A 19,877-nucleotide genomic window follows, 5' to 3' on the forward strand; every position below is an offset into this window, starting at 1 on the left:
TAACAATAGGTCTTTCAGAGATCTGTGATGTCAAGGCAGACCAAAAATGGTCTGTGAACCCTAGACATGTCCCGAGTGGGTGCTCTAAAAATCTCATATGAAAGGCCTCACCCCTCATGTGCTAATAAATAAATGTCACTCACGAATGAACAAATGTGTTTCATGTTTCAGTGATTCATAATTTATTTCATTTGAAATCTTTATATAGCTTGGTTCTACCCTGAAGTAGCAGTGGATTTATTGATTCAGAATATGACCTGATACAAGCAAAGTTTTAGTGGTGCCACTCAATATTAACAAAGCACATTGCCAATTGCATAGTAATTGTCCCATATTGACAGTTCTTTGTGTTGATGAATCTGCTATCAGATGTAGGTGGAAAATAAGTGGCGAAAGGTATCAGTCCCATTCTTCAATGCATGCCCCAAGAAGTGACCCAAGTTCTGGTTCACCCAGAAACCACCAACTATGCCATGGCTGCCTCATAGATATCATACTACTTCGCTGCAGATTGTTGGAACCTCAACCATGAGTCATCCATCTTCCTGGCCCTTCTCATCCCTCCAATTCCCAAAGCAACGTCTTCCAGCTGCCTCAGTCCACGCTGTGATTTTGAATTTAAAATATTTTTTTTAAATATTGTGCTTTTGCATAGCGTGTGTTATCTATGGTTCTGCTTCTGTAGAAGGCAATAACCCAGCGGCGGCTCCTCAGATAAAGTGGGGGAGCATCGCCTCACTGCTCACTGAGCAGTTCAAAACAGAACGCAAAGTTATTATCATTTTATTTTACCATACTGGCTCAGGTGGTTGGGGTGGGGGAACTGAACATTACTGGCAGACGAATGGTGGGCACTTTCTAAGTGTGCATGACAGTTCGGCCGGCCAAACAGTGATGCGCACTTTTCATGTTCTCCACCAGGCTGTGTTGCATAGCCTGGGTGGAGAACATGCGCAGTCTCCCAGCCCCTGTCTAAGCGCCCAACCACGGTGCTGAGACCAATCACAATGGTGCTGTCATGCAGTATTGACTGGGTGATTCTGGAGGCTATGTGCGTCCTGCTGCTGGAGAAGCAAAGAGAACAGAGGAGAGGGGGCGACCGGCTGCAATCAGGTAAGTGCATTAATTGTATTCCCTTCCTCCACTCCCCCCCTCTGCTCCCCCTGCCCCCACTCCACCACTTCCGTTCGGTAGAAGCTGTTACTGCTCTAACGCTTAGTAATCCATTACAAGCTGCTTCACCTGACTACTCCCTTAGCTTTACTGAAAACCAGTATCCAGTCCCTGCCAGGAGCGGCTATTCTTTGAGTCCTGTGTGGGCTTTATAGAGCATCGGCCTCTGCTGTCTAAATCCAGTTCATGCTATGAGCTGCTGGTCTTTCTTTCTAGGAGCGGTTCACTGGAATCTGCACGATGGAATCTATGGCTGTGTTTATCCCGCACATGCCATTGCTGCCAGTGGCATAACAAAACTTGAGGGGATCCCCCTGCAAGGTACATGGAGTAGCCCACCCCTGGGCTAAATCAGGAGCTCAAGGGCCTGGGTACTATGCTGAGAGAGGCCCCTGGAGCTCGGGCCCCCTGCACCGGAGGGGCTGCAGGGGCCTATGTTACGCCACCTTCTGGCTGCTCATCTGTCCTGTCACTCCTGGGGGTCATGATAAAGGACTGAATGAAAGTCATTGGTGTTTGGGATTAGCTTATACCTTCCTTCATTTGTGACTTGTCACATTTGTTTTCTCCCTTCATAAATTGATTAATTTCATATTTTCGTGCGCGTGTGAGAGCGAGTGTTCACTCAGCTTCATGTCTGTCTATAACCAGGGGGACATCATGCTTCTCTGTTGATTCTTGATAGTCTCTAAAGAGCATTTTTGTCACCGTGCTTCTCCAGGGCTTGCCTGGAGTTTACAGCCCCCATTGCCCCAGGATTGGCTAGTTAGATCATTACCATGCATGCCTGTATCCAATGCATGACAGTGGGTTAATCATCTGACACTCATAAGTGGACTTTGTAGATCATCCACTATGTCACCTTATAACCATCACAACCTTGTGGGTTGCCCTCTGCTGCTTCATGGTTGGCTCTTTTATTCATTACCACGGCTGCCTGTATCCAGCGCATGCCTGTGGGTTGCCCATCTGTCACTCCTGGGTGCACTACACATATCATCTGCCATGGCTGCCTGTATCCAGTGCTTCCCTTGGGTTGCTCACGATAACTCCTGGGTGGTTTATATATGCCATGGTTGCACATAACCAGTACATGCGTGTGAGCTGCCCGCTCTTCCTTCAGGGTGGACTCTTAAGTCCAGAAGTATGGCTGCACATACCTGTGGGTTGCTTACTCTGTCACACCTGCGTGGACTGTTCAGTTTACTTACTTTTTTTTTTTTAATTAATTTATAAAATTTTATATAGAGCAATCTTGACTCTAAAGTGTATCAGAGTGCTTTATAAATGGTTAGGCAAGAAGAAACTGGTAGAACAACCAACAGATAGATATGCTGACAGTACATTGTGAGAATCAGGAAAAGGCCAATAAGTTAATAAATAAGGACATAGAAGGAGAGTAATAACCATGGGTGTAGACACTGCTTCATATCCGTGCCCGGATAGAAAAGTCAGTAGATTCTAGTGTAGAAATGTGTTCATCAAAAGCAGTTTAACTTCTTTTTTTAATTAAGTAGTTGAGGGGTTGCCTATAACCAATGACTGCATAGGTCTGCCCTCTATTACGTCTGGGTGGACTCTAAAGCACCCTTACGATGGGCACCTATAAGCCAATACCTTCCCGCAGGTTGCCCCTTTCTCACGTCTCGGTCTCACCATGGAGCTTATACATTGGCTGTCTGCAAAGAGTCCATTCCTCTACCATTCAGCCGAACCAAGAAGTAAAACCGAACAGGTCTCTAGAATGACGATGTGAGTTCATTTGTAGCTATCTCTCACCCCAACATTAATCCAGTCCTAGCTTAAATACAGCTACAGGACCACAGTGAGTCAAAAGAACGCGTGTCCTTGTTTATTAACTTATTGGCCTTTTCCTGATTTACACCATGTACTGTCAGTGTATATGTTTGTTGGTAGTTCTACCTGTTTCTTCTTGCCTAAGCATTTGTAAAGCGCTCTGATACCCTCTACGGTCAAGTTTGCGCTAAATAAAACTTTATTAAATACATTTCACTGCTCATCACACATGACATCAAAGCCCTTCCCACACAGAGCACATTTATCATATACAACCTTTAAACCAGAAACAACAATAAATTAATGTTAGGTGCATAATATCTATATCTCGTTCCTCTTTTCTTTAATACATGGTTAGGAGTAGCAATCAAGGTCAGGATGAAAGCACCACTCAGGTCGATCACTGGCAACCAAAAAAACAAAAAACACTTCTCACATCGGCCACACCATTCCATGTTTCGGCAACCAAAAAAAACAAAAAACACTTCTCACATGGGCCACACCATTCCATGTTTTGGCAACCAAAAATAACAAAAAACACTTCTCACATGGGCCACACCATTCCATGTTTTGGCAACCAAAAATAACAAAAAACACTTCTCACATGGGCTACACCATTCATTCCATGTTTCGGTGTTGCTCTTTAGCACGTCGTCAGGAGTATAAAACACTAAAAAATGCAATTAATGTATGAAACAATGAAATGGCCACCAAGAAAGCCAGCTACTTTATCCTTATGCTCTGGCAGGGTTCCTAGGGAAATGTGTTCAGGCTAATCTATGGAAGTCGTCAGTGCATGAGATGGTACAGCTCATGTTCTGTGAGTGATCCTCAAACAGGACTTTGCCAACATTCTATTGTGTCTGTTTAGGAACTTCGTAGACAATAAAAATTGTGAACTTTGTAGACACCTCGGCACCGCTGACGCAGAGATTTCGTAATATTTTGTATCTTCTACTTGACTCTATTTGCAAAAGGTTCGAGACTTGGGTGGTGACACGGTTTGCGTCCAGCTGCCTTGGAAAGTTTGGACTGTCAGTCAGATCTACATTCTATTGACAATGAAAGGGCTGCTTCCTGTGTAAGCATAATTTTTACCCAGTTATCCGAGCGTCTCCTCCCTTTAGCAAGCCCCTGCATTTAGACCCGTTGCTCCCCCGCCCCACACACATTTGCCTGGGCAACAAAGGTTGCAGCAATATTGAGGGTAGGTGCAGAGTTTAGAGATGTAGTGAGGAATACTTTCTGTGGAAATGCTTTTTTTTTTTTACATTTAGTTGGCAGCTGGCAGGCTCACTCTAAAGTGAGTGTATTTCATACAAAACTATTTAACCCTTACCGCACCGGTAAAACACAGGGATATCGGTTAATCGTGTAAAGGTTTAACACCAAAAGACTGTACTTGCATGCATATGAATTGCTTGCATTTTGTTTAGACAAATAAAATCGAAACAGGTGATGGATGTTCCGAGGAAGGCCCTCAATAAAAGAAGAAAATAACTATTTTTTGATGATTTTCAGTAACTGCCTCCCTAACTTGATCCATTTTCATCAGTATAGGTTTACTAAACACTAATGTTGGCTGGTGAGACAGTTAATGTTCATATGTGCCTCGAAATACTCTTCCCTGTATTAATTCTTCACAAACATGAGGTATGATGTACAGAACCTTGGAGAATGGACCAGTGAGGTGTATGCAAAGTTGATAATGTATGTTTTCAGAAACGTGAAGAGTGACAAGCAGGCATAGAAGTGACAGTTTCGTGTCATGTGGTGAGGCAACCACTTAATTTTCATCATTCACAAAATATCTTGGTAGCACTACATAACATACAGCACCCATCCAGCGGTTGAGTGGTTTATCTCGTATAACCTAGGCTGTAGTTGGGAACCTAGAGTGAAGTCAGAAAGTAATCCTTCTGCACTGCTCTACCAAGAACAGTGGGAAAATACAGCATATGTTCCTCAACGGTACCTATGGCATACGATGGGCAGCAGTAAGACCCCGCCCACTCCTCAGCAGACAGCTGAGACACAATGAGCACTGTGCTACACAATCCCAATCACTGTCCGATTTAAGACCATCAAAAGATGGTTCTACAAAGCAGGCATCAGACCTGTCAGAGTCTAAGGCCTATGCTATTTCCATGCAGCACACTCCTAGCATATGATTTATGCAAATGGTAATGCTCCAAGTCAGGGTACACGACAGTGGGGTAAGAAACTGCAACCGTTTGGTAAACCTTGAACATGTTGCTCTTCTTTCACCAGTGGCTGTGGTTTGATGGTGGTCAGATAAGCTCAGCGGTAGCTTTCGCCTACAGGCAAAAGCCTCCCACTGCCTACCAGTGCTTAATTTGTAAAAAGAATTGGTGCCAGGGCCTACCTCAGGAGGCTACTACCTCAGGAGGCCACTGCAGCATGCACCATCCATTGCCCCTATTCTAGGCCCCCAAAGCTATAAGAATGGCTTGGGTTGCAGTTATTACTCATTGGCAATCTATATTAATTAACAAACAGCTGTTGCTGTGCTCATCCCTAATTAGACAGACAGCACCACCATGTGGCAGACTGTTATACGAGCTGGTGCTGACATTTAAGTGCTGGTGCGAGCACCGGAAACAACCGGCTCAAATTACGCACTGCTGCCTACTATGTTTCATACAACATAAACAAGTCTTCCTGGCCATTTAAGGTATGTAGTGAGCCTAATAACAGGATCCTAGCAGCCTTTTAGGTGCCCTCAGCTGAAAGGAAAGCACATCTTGGAGGATTGTGCACAATCTTAGATCCTGACAGTAAACAACATTACCTGCCAACCACTCTGGAAAGCTCCCCTTGAAACATTTGGCACCTTTTGGGACCACTTCCCGGATGCTGTGTAATTTCTTTCAGGAAAACCACAATGACAATTTCATGGCAGCATTGTTTACTTTAACTGCTCATTTGCTCTTGGCAGCGAAATGGATCCATAAAAAGTGATCCAGTCGAGTATATTCTGGTGTAGGCTTCGTAAACTTAATCCATAAGCTGCATCTAAACAACGAGGCCTACTCTTTTTTAAATATACATTTTCACAATAAAAAAGACAAAGGTTAAAATAAAGTGATGGTTAGTTTCACCTTAAAGAATGTTTAAAAAGCTCTGAAATTCTCTGACAACACTACAGTTACAGTGTAGTTATGGTTACAAAACAAAACGTAGAAACCACTGAAAATAGCAAGGTATTGTTACAAAAAGCAACCATAACTCACACCCCCATCATGCACTCCTTTTGACCTCATAAGTGACATCACTCATGAAATGTTCTACGACACCATTGAATATGTGATAAAATGCAGAGCCGTAAAATGTACAACATACAGCACATGCACTGTATCGCCTTCATTTCTGCAGAAACATTCCATATAAAGTACTATTAAAATGAATTGTTTCTGTTAATGGTGGCTACAAATAGTCTGGAAAGACATTACTCTTCTAATTGTTTTTGTGTATTGCTTTGATAAACAGTTTTTAAATTGTGCCAGAATTTGTTTTCAACGTTTTTAAAAAAAGGGTGTATTGTATGCCTCATGTTTTTAAATACATTGGTACGATTTTTCTGGAATGTTTATAATTGATTGCGCAAAATAAAATCGGATTTCTTTTTACAGAAGACGGTATTCAGTTTTTAACCCGTTGGGTGCTTGTGACGAGCTCAGCTCGTCATGAGGCACGGTTGAGCTGCACTCATGACGAGCTGAGCTTGCGACGGCCGTTGGAACGTTCACACGCTGTGCTAAACGTTCCAAAACGGGTGTGGTTGTGACGAGCTCAGCTCGTCATGAGTGCAGCTCCACTGTGCCTCATGACACGCTCAGCTCGTCACAAGCACACCGGCACCGCGGGCAGCCCCCCCTCCCCCCGCACAGCGGAGGAAAACACCCCGCAGCGAAGGGGTTAAACAATATCCCTACAAGGACTTTCGAATACGTAATTTTGTGGTGAATGCATCCTCATAGACTCTCAACTAGCATAGTCACATTCCACGCGAGTCAGTTACACAAAAGGGAACCTTTTTTTCAGATTTACAATTATGATTGCAACATAGATCCAATGAGGCCAAATGATGGCATGTTCACATTGTGCTAGGAAGAGATATTCACAATGTGCCGTGCTTCCAGCCATCTGGAATGTTTCATCAAGCAAAAGTTTGTATTTTCTACAATGTAACATTTTCCACGAACCTGCGTCATGGCTTTGAAACCGATTGCATTTTTCCACTGAGAAAAAGAAGTATGCACAATACTTTGTATCTTTGTTTGTACCATTTTGCTGTACATAAAATCCCTTTAAAACTACCTTAGAAATCATGAAAAATATTAATTTTCTGCCAAATACAGATCGAGTCTCTTTAGATCCTCTTCTCTCTCTCTCTCTCTCTGTCTCTCACACATACACACACACCACCGAAACGAGTTCTGGCCCTATATAAACAATATTATATATATTGAATTGTTAGGGGCATATTTACGTCTCTTGGCGCATCTCTGCAAATCAGCAGGGATGCGCCAGAACAGATGCGTCACGTAATCCCCCCCCCCGCATTTACAATGCGGCGTACCATGGTGCAAGGAGGGGCAGATGGATGACGCATCTTGAGGCGCACGGGCGGCGCATTGCTGGAGTCACGTCGCAAGCGCGACACAACTCCTTCAATGCACAGGGGCTGCCCATACTGAACATGGTGCCTCACTCCTTACGCCTGCGTCAGTTTTACGGGGCTTTCCTGCGAGGGATCGCCCACCCTGCGACAGAACGCCCACATGAAACCTGACGCAGGTTTCATGTGGCACAGGGCTTTACAACGTGACGCATCTGCCTAGATGCGTCACGTTGTAAATAAGTCGCAACGTGGCGCATAGTTTACGCGGCCGCTGCATCACAAAAGTGACGCAACGGTGGCATAAAAGTGTCGCAAGGGGCTTGTAAATCTGCCCCAAAGTGTCTAATCGTAGATGCCTCATTGAGTTATAATGGATGTGCCATGTTTTTTGCTTTGTTTGCATTATAAAGAATGTACTTGTTGACTGTTACAAGGCATGTTATTAGAGTATTCTCTGAGTAAGAAATCTTACCTGGTACAAGTTGGCAAGGTGGTGTTTGGTTTTGATTAAAAAAGGCTGATTGACCCCAGGGTGGTCCACGTCGTGAGCGGCGGCGGCCAAAAGTCCAAGCATGATGTCCAAAGGTGTGAGAAAGCCGGCGAGCTGGCAAAAAAACACACACATGTTTATCAGATCACAAATGTTGAAATACTCTTCAATGGCACAAGCCAGCCTACTGCAAACGACAGAAGACACATATTTTGATAAAACGCTTTCTCATATGATAGAAGCAAAGCGTATCCTTTGTATAAAGGGTGAAGAGGAATTCAATTTTCTTTCTTTATTATATTTTGTAGTCACATGATATTCTTCCCCAGAAAAATCATCCACAAAATTCCCCATGTTTTTTGTAAAACATATTTTGCTCTGTCTGGAAAAGCTTGTTCTTCAAAAGCACATATTCGGCAATGACAATTCAATTGATCAGCCCACCAATTATTTCCAGACGTTCGCAAATGGTATGCATATGGCCCAACCACTGAATATGCTATCATTGAAAATACGTGCTAGTTTCTTAAAGCTGGAGAGCGAAACATGTGTCTCCTGTTTTTATTTTCTTGACATACTGAAAAGAAGTGACAATAAAAATAGTTTTTGAGGGAAACCAGAGAAGCTGTTTGGATCCTTTTTTCTCCAAAAAGTTACTGACCACAAAATGTGAAAAAAGCATGAAAATGAATAAGATAGGAGCACTGCCAGAGGCTACAATGCCTCTTGCCTTACCTTTGGCTCTTTTAAGTAGCAGTGCATAGCTTGCGTGACATCAGCAGCATGGACGGCATTGTGGTATGGGTTCTGGCTGTGGTAATCCTCTTGAACCAGAACTGCAAATGAAGTACAGATTCTCTGTTACCTCTTCTGTGCAATGCCATTATTTCACAAGGACAAGCTTCGAGAAGTAAGTGAGACTAAGCCAATTCTGAGTCATGGGTCTAGGAGTGATCCACAAGGCCAAGGCTGAGCCATCAAAAGGTTAAATCATATTTGTTAGTTATTGTTACACTTTCTTGAACTGTGGCTTATTAAAACAGCAAGTTCTGTGTAAGCAGAAAAAAAGCAAATTCATATTTTAATTCTCCTCTGAGTAGTACAGCAACCCTGCTTCATTATGTAGGATACTGCTTGTGTTTTTTAAATTTATCCCAGCTACATAAAGAAGGGTGGAGGACAGAGTCATGGCTCATCTGTGGCTCGTTCTGTGATACAGCTCCCAGAACGAGCAAAGATGACCTACGGCCTGAGGAAGGCTTGCCTCGGATCTCCCATTTATGGTGGAAACATGTTAGGAAGAAAGTCCAGGAGCACATATCCAGACTGTAGAACATACTATGTCTATCTAGTTACATAAATCCCTGCAGGTTGACTGACATTAAACCTTCAAGAGGATATGGAGTTACCCTGCACAATTTCTTAAATACTACAACTATTAGCTTATGAAAAACATTGTAAGTAAAACACAAATGTACACAGAGGCTTGCTGTTGGGTGATCGTGTCCAGGGACATCTACCGAAATGAGCAGTCCTTTTTCCCAAGGCAAAGAAAATTAATACATACCAGATTTCTCTGCATCAGTTTTAAGGCCTCTACACTTAAATTACACCACACTGGTGCCCTACTTGAAAAGTCCTGAAATTGCTTTTAGGCACTGAAATCTAGGAAATATATGGCATTATCTCCAGCTATCTACATCCGGTACAGGAGAACAGGTTTGACAATAATAATCAGGGGGGTAAAAAGTTAAAACAAAATACAAACTATACAAATAAAAAGTTCAAACATGCAGAATTCGAAATTGACTTTATAACCAGAAAAAGAAGAAGAGAGGCAGGAAAAGACAGACCACCAAAGTTTTCCCAAGATGACCTGAGCAGAATAGCAGAGGACAGTGTGGAATTCATATGTGAGCATTAAAAAATGAAAGGGGACAAGGAAGGGGGTGGCCTGAGACCACTCATTGTTTTTATTGTTTCAAAGGGATGAGAGCACAGGACATTATTCAATCAGTCATAGCAACGTCTTCTAAAATCTTAAAACCTGAGACATTTTAAATCCCAGAGGAAGACAGGAGCTGGACTGGAAGATAGCATCTAAAATGGAAATCAATTTAGTTGAGGCCCATTGAGATGCCTTGGGAGAGTGACTCTCTAGAAAGGTTGGAAGGAGGTTTTCTACAAGCAAAAATTTTCGTGGCAAATTTTTTTTTTATTTTAAGGACAGTTTTCCAAACACATTGGCTACAAAGTCATAGGTTTTACAGGCAGTTCTGTAGAAAAGAGGATAATACATCCTCAGCAGGAAATCATGTAGGCGACTGTCAGAAAATTGTTGGGTACTCCATGAGGGTTGTAGTAAATGCGTGGTGGTCAGATGATCCCCCCCCCCCTGACTTTTTAGCCCTAAAAGCACTGCCAGCCTACGGGGGGGTCATTTTGCCACAGTCCCGGCCCAGCTAGTCCAGTCCTAGATGCAATAATGTATCCCCTAACTATATGTCTTTCTCCTTTACTACACACAACTGTATATTTCATGCAGCAAGTATCCCCTCCACATGACCGTCTGTCTGAAGCTCTGTCGGGGAGTGGACATCTAGAGGACTGTGTCATTTCCTATCGAACAGCAGGAACTATGCATATATCTTCATACATGGCAAGTTTTTTTGTCTTACAATGTTCAAATCTCATCTCACGCTCATTTACATGAAATTGTATTTACCTAGCACAGCACTATTCTAAAGGAAGGGAAGAAAATGCAGCTTTCTGAAAGACTGTATCTGTGTGCAGTTCAGCTCAGAGCTTGTTGCTTAGCTTACATGCTGTACTCCTTTCAAGGCAAATGCAGTTTATTTTAAAACAAATGTTTTATCATTTATTATCTGTCAGCCTTGCCTGACGTCAGCAACATTTTGGGAGTGACAGAACAGAATGGGGTGGCCAAGCTTGCCAATGCCCGCCTACTCTGGCCATAGCTAGGTTTGATGACTAACACGTCCTTTGACAAAGCTGATGATATCAAAAACATTCCTGTTGCACTGGCCTGGATGTCTAAACCCCTTCTGAAGTTATGGGGTAGATTTTTTTCTTCAGTATTTATGTTTGAATTTATGCAGCAGTTGCGTAACACACACCTAGCCAAAAGTCACCTGAGAGCTGTACATGGTCGAAGGCAAGGATAACGTTAATGAGTGATTAGAGGAGAAGCTTGGTTCTGAGAGTGAAGGTGGTAAATTGATCATCACTTGACAGAACATACAAGGTTGTGAAGGATGAACAGTGGCTGGTGTCCCACCACAGATAGTCCATCAAAGACTTCAGAATCCTGCATACACATTTCTAGTGTTCTGCTGTAAGACAAGATCCATTCTTGGGGCTACAACCTCTGGGAATGCTTCAGGGAGCACCTTATTGGTCAACTTCAACTATGTCTCGACTTGGAGAGACTGCACTACAGTTGGCCTTTCCTGTAGCAACACAACTGAATGGCAGAACCAAAAGGCCAAATAGACCCCGCTGCAAGGCAGAAATGATGAACTCCTGTGAACATGGAGAAGCAGTGTAAAACATGTGGTTCAATTCCATCCAAAATAAAGTGAAAGTAACGGTACCCACCTAGAAACCGGTGCAACTTAACCATATCTAACTGAAAATGGTGGATAAGGCCATGAGTATTGAAGAGGTGGCACAGTAGTGTTACTAAGCTGTTCCCTGAAAATAGATGAGAAACAGACAACAACATTACAACATGGCAAAGGACAAGGAGCAACAGTAATCTGCACATTTACATATAGACATACTTAACATGTTAATTTATGTGCATTTAAATATTTTCATAATTAAATGTACCAGCCCCAAGTTCTTTTTTATTGCTGTTCACCACAAACAATGATAATAAAATTTTCCAATTCTAAACATTACAGCCATCCTCATTCAAGTAACATGCTGTAGTGACTTATCGCTGTTCAGAGTCCATAACAATAGGCATTACCCCCCCCCAGGTTATTACCAGTCACTGAGATTAATTCTAGCTTTCCACCCAGATCTTTATTTTTCAATGTATTTTAGTCTTGAGACTTACAGTAATGCATGTGCTATAAATAATATATATAAATTGGATAAAGTACCCGCTGTCAAACAATATAGTAACATTGCAAATCATCGAGGAGTTCCGTGAAAATATAGAGGAGTGAGGCTGACGGCTGAGTACATTTATATGGTTATGGAACTCCAAGATCATTTGAAATATCCTTTTAAAGTATGGAAGAGGGTATTTTATTCCTTATAATACATGGGCACCCATCACACAAAGTGATTTAGTCCTTTGTGGGTATGAAAGAGATACTTCGGCTGCAAACATGAGAATAAATGTAGATTTAAGTGCACAGTTGACCATACCAAAAAGCAGTAAAGTATTCCAAGTAGTTTAGTGTAAATCAGAATAACAAAAATGCCTTAGCTCATAATGAGTAGTAACATACATAAAGAGTCGTTCTTTCCTAAAATGAACTGTAGTATGCAAAAAACAAAATTTTCCCATAGATCTCTTTTTTGTGCTGATCTTGTAAGAAAAAAATATTATAAGAAGGATTTAGACTGCAGCTGTAACGAAGCTCCATGGCATGACTTTCACTTTGGATCCTGGTTCTAGAAGCAGTCATTATCGTGTCACAACTCTATTGTATTAAGTTATTACAGTTGTGCGTCTCTACCATTTTCTTATTACAAGTAATATCACAACTCAACTGTAATAAAGACAATTGGGACTTGTTTTATAGTGGGATTGCGGGCTTTTATGTCTTATAGTGCTCCAACAATTGAAAGTATTCAACTTATATGGTCACAGAGCTCATCGGTGACTTGTGATATCCTTATAATGTATGGCAGGGGGTACTTTATCCCATTGATAAATCTTCCTGTTACTCTACGATGTGTTTCTCTCCATGCCATTGACATTACATGTTGTTACAAACAACAAGCCAAGTACATTTACCACCCAGCAGTTTTAAACGTAGTTGCTGGAGAACTGTGTAGTAATGGGCAGCTTGGAACATGAATTTGCATAAGATCTATGCATGAAAATGCATTGTGCCAAGAAAGTACTTGGCAGAGGTTAGAAGAACATGGACACGGAAAGATAAGACCAAAAGCCACTTGGACCTCACTGCATGGGAGCTTATGACTTGACTAGTTGCGCAAACTTCTGGCACTTCACATTCTTAGGCATGGAGCCTGTGGGTAGTTTGAGGGCTTATCGAATGTGCAACAGCATAGAGAGGACATGAAATGCAAGCAGACAAAAACAGCAATATTTGCAGTACTGTCCGAGTGTCAAACTGCAAACCTAACATTGCACACCAGTTAAAGGATCCAGCACTCCCTGTCTGCCTTTTAAGATCTATTTTCTGCAGCTGGGATTCACTCCAATGGGGTATAGTCCCTTAGTACCCCTGTTATGTCTCATCATCATTAAACTTTATTCGGTCATTACGACCATCAAAGTGCATAGGCATACAGAACAATATATAATCATTAATATAAAAAAACTTGATGTATTACATTATAAAGCCTACAATGATGACAGTGAAGAATAGCAGCTCAGTTAGTAAAATCAAAATCATCAACAGGAAATGGGCTGGTAAAAAGGATTCTCACAAGATAAAAGCCAGATAAAATACAATCAAACGCCCTTGCCTCTAGATTATAAAACAGAAAATACATATAAAATTGATTTAAAATTTAGAAAGATACTGAGCTCCTTTATCTTTGTAATGAGTCCATCAATTAAAATCTCAGACTAGAACAGCAATTCATGTTAAGTAATCCTTTAAATAAAACCATGGAACCTACAAATGGAGACCTCAGGGGAGAAAAACCTTAAGGAGTAAATAAAATGCTAGTGTGTAATGTGCAAAGATACAGTAAAACATGCATGTTTGTGTATACCTTGTCCGAACCATTAAGTAATACAATACTTGGGTACTGTGAACAGGATCTCAATAAATTATGTATCTATTATAAGCAATGTGGGAGTGTTCTTCCCATTTAATAATCACCCATGATCGCGTTTATTTATTTATGGCTCTGTTTTCATTTTACAAAGCAATTCTTCGATGTACAATGGAGATGAAGGACAGCCAACACGTGTTTCACTCCTTCGGGTTCTTAAGCCTGGAGCTTTCTCAAGGCTAATTATTTATTCAGACTAATGTCTTCACGTTCTTTATCAATTAAATCACAGTTCTGCATTCGTCTGTATACGCTAGGTAAATCCCACCACCAGTCTGTTGGCCTTGTGTTAGGATGCCATGTAAACCTAACCATGACTTCTAGAACAAAAAATGAAGTGCAACTCTGAGAAACAATAAAATGTTTGCATGTAGTACACAAACCTAACGTCTGAAAAACATTCAAGGTTGTCCAATGCCTGGCAAAAATGGCCATTGGGTTATTTCAGGTTATGGCCGCCCAGGTTCACCACCTGCGATTTTGGGTAGGACCATGCGCATGGTGAAAAGCTAGCAGTGGATTCGCTGGACAGCCTACGAGGGGCTGGGTTCTAGGCTAAGGTCTTAGATAAGCACCGGGATCAGTATCTCTTTTTGCCAGGCCGCCGATGGGTTCCACTCACCTTCCTACACAGCAGACATTTTTTTGAGTTTGTACAGGCTGCTAGTAGCTTGTTGGGTCTGTTTGAATAGATTAGTGCGTTGAAACTCTGTTGAAAACATTGTGTGGAAACTTTGGAAACCATTAGCCCAAAGGCCCAGATGACAAGTGGGCGAAAATGCCTGTAAACTAATGGCAGATTGTGTGCTATATGAATGACAAATAACAAATAATAACAGCAACTAATAAATTCAAGATTATTTGACTTCCCAATGTCTGCTCCTATTTGTACTTAATTTTGCACTTTTTCTCGATTATTTTCTCTTCTCAATTTGAATGTTATAATTTTTAAAGTGGTATTTCCTTTGTGTTGTTTTCTTAGCATCTCCCTATCTCCTTCTTCTTTTTTGTCTCTTATATTTCCTTTCTTTTTTATTTATAGGGCTAAACCCATGCCCTGTCTTTCCTCTCCACTTAACTCGATTCTTTTTCATTTTCTCTATTTCTTCATGTCTCCTTGTACGCACTTTTCTTTACGTTAGTGATCTCTATATCCTCTTTTTATCTCTCCCCTTTCCTCTTTATCCTGTTTTCCTTTTTCCCTCCTTATTGTATCCTATTTTTCAAATTCTTCTCTTGTGCTGCGTATTTTAAAGCATTTTCGAGAACTATCATTTTCAATGTTGAAATTCAAAGAAAGAATTTCTCAGAACTGAGGTAATACCACAACAACAGAAGATGTTCATAAGGAATCCTCTTGCTCAAAAGAGACTGCAAAGTCAAAAGCGGCTGAAAGGCATCTAGACCCAAGAAGGTGATTGCAAGAACCACAAACGTAGGTGAGCAGTGACCATGCACAAGAGAATGGAATGAGTTTAAGGGGGAAAATATTAATAAATACGGTTCAGTTTGCAAGGAGATGCGGTCGGATTGCGGCAAAGCTAGTAGCTTCAAATGTATCACAGTGCCTTGTTATACACGATACCAAGTATGCCATCTACTGCTTAGTACTGTTAAAAGTAAGTCAAATATAGAAGTACATCAGTAAAGAAGTAGCGTGTACTCACGCTTCACATAACTTCCCATAAGCCACTTTAGTGACCAAGTGGTAGGTTTTATGTCATCTTAAGTATTCTGCCTATATTTGTCACATCAGGTGACTTATTCTTTACAGTGTTGCTTTAAATTTACAGGATGCAACTTTTTGGGTTAAGTGATTGTCTCTAGTCCCTTTGGCTGTTGTTGCATCACGCTAGGAAGATTGTATTTGAGAATCAGTGCAAGAGCTGCTTGTCAGTTATTGTTTAATGCTGAAAAGCAGGGATGGATAAATGCACCTTCTTGGAAGACCAGACGTCACACTTGCCCACTTGTAAACTGTATTTTCATTTATGGGACCTCATGACTCAAACTGATGAGCAGGCCATAATTCCAGACCAAGTAAGCCTTGCAAATTACAAAAAAGTAGTGGGCATGTGTGGTCAGTTTTGTCTTCAGGTTTCAGAAGAACAGGAACCTGGCCTCCCTTAAGAAAGGTTCAAGTAAACCCCTTACAAGAAGGCCTGATTACAAGTGGGCCAGGCCATATAGCCTATTGTTGGATCCCTATATGTATAGGGATTTCAATTGCTGTGCATGGTTCTGGCAGAGAGCTATTATCTTGAAAAACTGGATTCTACTACCAGTAGCTCACAGCTATGATGAAGCAGCAGTGGGTAACAGAACCTGTTACTCACTATTGCTACATCACACAGATGGACTGTATGAGAATCAGTCAGAGCAGCGCAGGAGAACTGACTTCTGAATGGGAGGAGAGGGAAGGCACAGAGAGTGGAGGCGCTTGAGGACACGTTTTGTTTTACATTTGGAACATGGAGAAGAGGCCATGTTTTGTGTTGTGGTTCTCCCATTATTCCTCTGCTCCTGTGTATCCGCTGAAGGCAGGGACCTGTGAGTATTGGGGCCTTACACAAAATAAAATAATACATCGGTAAAAAGTAAATAACTTGGATCATTTTCACCTCGGGGTTCTGAGTGACATCAAACAAAACTTGAGCTTCACTCTCATTGTCTGTTTATTGTCTCCATCACCATCATTGACTGTTAGCCATCTATTATTATATATAATTATATATTATTATTTATAAACATATATAAATTGTTTAGAGTTTGCCACACCCAGTAATTACTGGGTGCAATAAAGTCCAAAACTTCACTACCTTCCTCAGGTATGTATTGACAGAACACATCTACTGATGTGTACTGGGAAAATGGACAGTAAATTCAGGGGCAGAAAGCAGTAAAAACTAGTTGTTAGTTTGAAGGGCTAAACTCATCGTAAGTGATCATTATCACACCCAATTAATAGAGAACTCGATTGTACCAGTGGTGATTATTGCCAGCCTCTTTGGGACACAGGTTATCAGAGCCCACGTGAGCTACTTGTGAAGGTCCGTTTGGACCTCTGGACATAGTCGACTTAGGAAAAATAGGACTCTGGGAAATCATCAGTGGGGCTGAAAGGTTGGTGGTTGTTTTTGCAGATTCCTGACAGTGGGAAGGTGGCAATCCACAGACCTGCCAACATAAAGAAGACATTCACTGTGTGAGGAGGAGACATGGCCATGGAGGGAGTGGGGCCTTGTGCCCAGAATTACACAGGAGACACTCCTGCACTCTCCCCCTACCAAACCCCTTCATCCTACAAATAAGACTGCTGAGGCTGGTGCCTAAGTCCTGGGGTGTTTGGAAACGCCAGAATCGACGTAGACTTTACAAGCTTTAAAAAAAAAACACGAGCTGGTAATTCTTTGCAGTGGTTTCCAGCTTCTTTATCCTGAAACTGTGTGATATTGGCTCCTAGCCGGGTGACCGTGTGAAGGGAGCCGATATTGTGTTACAAAAGGTGTCACAGTGAGGGGGCAGATCTGAATCCACCATGGAGTCTTGCCACACTTAAATGTCAGCAGGCACTTTGAAAGTCCTCCAGCGGTGTCAGAAATCACTGACAAAGCCACTATGGAATAAACTGAATAACTCCTCAAACAGTAGACTTCAAAAAAGATACTCGGACTAGGTTTCAACAAAGAAAGTTATAATGGCAGACAGGATCCTTTCTGTGGGCATTGCTCTTAAATTATATGGTCCAATTGGTAGAGAGCATTCGCTGTTTCTGAAGATGCGCTGAAGAAGAACTTGAGGACTGCAGCCTCAAGGTTACTTCCATTTGTTTCCAGCTATTTGAAACTTTGCAGAAAATGTTACCCTTTTAAATTCGAGAGGGCAACGGCTAGTAACTGAAGCCACACTCCCCTCTTGCCTAGACTATGGCAATGCCATTTTTTTAGGCCTGTCAGAAGTCTCTACGTAATAGATAGCAAATTATTAAAAATGCAGCAACATGCTTACACATTGGCTTGTAAAGAGCAGATCATGTATTACTTGACGTGTGTAAACTCTATCGGCTGCCGAAAAGCGTTCTGTCAACTGCATGGTCCACCGAGTTGTTTATCAAATGGGACTACCATGTCTGAGGCAGAAATATGTTCCCTACTTTCTGGCACTCTAATCACTCCACGTGTCAGGGTTTACTGGCCTTAGCTAGGGTTTTAAAAGACTCTTCTTGCCAGACACTCTTGCTCTAATTTGGCTACCTGCAGCTTGAAGAAATGTAGGGTCTGATTATAAGTTTGGCGTGTGGGAGCGGGGCAGCATGCCACCGCCCTGCTTCCACACTGCCAAACTCTGCTGCCGATAGCCTGCCAGATTGCAAGTTGTAATCAGGACGGGCGGTCCTGCGGTGCCTGACCCATGGGCTGCCTTTCAAAGGCACATAGGAGAGCCTTAGAAAGGCAGTGGCGTGGGACAGCCACAACACGTTGCACCACGGCATGGACGGTAAAGTCCATGCCATGCTGAATCAGGGTATGCATGCAAGTAGGGGGCATCCCAAAGGCCCTGCGGCAATAGGTGGTCTTTGTTGACTCTCTGCCACTCTTTTCATGGCGGACTCACTGCCATGAAAAGGGTGGCTGACAGCCAACTCGTAATATGCTTGGTGGTGCAGCAAAGGCCCCACCAAGCATATTGCAGCCTCAGACCGGCGTGCCAGGATCATGGATCCCTGGCGGTTGCCATGGTCCTAATGCGGTCCGACTGCCATAGTTTTTAATATGGCGGTCAGACTACAGGTGCACTGGTCCCTGCCCGCCACCACACCTCCGGCACAAGTTTGGCAGCCCTATGGACCGCTTGCTATTTGACCCTAAATCTGTAACTTCAGTTAATTTATGACCACACATTGTCTTCAGGAGCAGCTAAAACTCATTTATTTGGCTCTGAAAGTATTAGGTCTGATACAAATCTAGGCTTGAGGTTAAATCAGTGACAGGAAGGCTTCAATAGCAACAGAGCACTTGAAAAATTGATCATTTGTTCATTCACATGACAATCTGATAACATCTTCAGCACCAAATTAGAAAGAGGACTAAGTGCCAACTTGTCCTAATAAAGATCTGCAGCAGGTAAGACCTGTAACTTTTCCAAGTTACATGTTTTGCATGAGTTGAAATGAGTTAAAACGTATAGGACCGAAAAGGAGGGGGTATCGAAAATAAAGGGAAAGGTGAAATAACAAAACAAAATGTCTTTTGAGAGTTGCCTTAAAAAAATAAGTACTACAGTGAGACCGTGAACAGTCTTTTCCAAGTTACACGTTTTGCATGAGTTGAAATGAGTTAAAACGTATAGGACCGAAAAGGAGGGGGTATCGAAAATAAAGGGAAAGGTGAAATAACACAACAAAATGTCTTTAGAGAGTTGCCTTAAAAAAATAAGTACTACAGCGAGCTCGGGAACAGTCTTGTCCGCGTCTGATGATCGTTTGGTTAAGAATGGTTGGGAAGAAATTTCTTGCTCTAAGCAAGGAACATAACATTCATCCATGAAGTTAGGATGAGTCCTAAAGACCACCTTAGCTTTATATAGCATGCTATTAAGATCTTTAACTCACAAGCCTGCAGGCCAAATATCGTAATGGAAAAATCAGCATTTTTCCTTATCATCAGTTTCGCATCAATGGAGGCCACGGTTCGAACTGCTATAACAAAATTTAGATTAAAGGAATACAAAGATGGAGAAGCTGATCACATTATTTTTTTT

At 42.0% G+C, this 19,877-nt stretch overlaps 1 protein-coding gene across 3 annotated transcripts in view; it reads right to left on the reverse strand.

Annotated features, from left to right (window-relative positions):
- PDE7B (phosphodiesterase 7B) overlaps positions 1-19,877 on the reverse strand; it is a 1,141,924-nt gene that overhangs the window by 66,295 nt on the left and 1,055,752 nt on the right. For all 3 annotated transcript variants that reach the window (XM_078649225.1, XM_078649226.1, XM_078649227.1), the window contains 3 exons: positions 11,724-11,819; positions 8,841-8,941; positions 8,088-8,219 (listed from right to left, as the gene is read on the reverse strand). In XM_078649225.1, coding sequence (XP_078505351.1) covers positions 8,088-8,219; positions 8,841-8,941; positions 11,724-11,819 — 329 coding nt within the window. The remainder of the gene's footprint in view (positions 1-8,087; positions 8,220-8,840; positions 8,942-11,723; positions 11,820-19,877) is intronic.

Source organism: Lissotriton helveticus, chromosome 6, assembly GCF_964261635.1.
Source record: "Lissotriton helveticus chromosome 6, aLisHel1.1, whole genome shotgun sequence".
Classification (NCBI taxonomy): domain Eukaryota; kingdom Metazoa; phylum Chordata; class Amphibia; order Caudata; family Salamandridae; genus Lissotriton; species Lissotriton helveticus.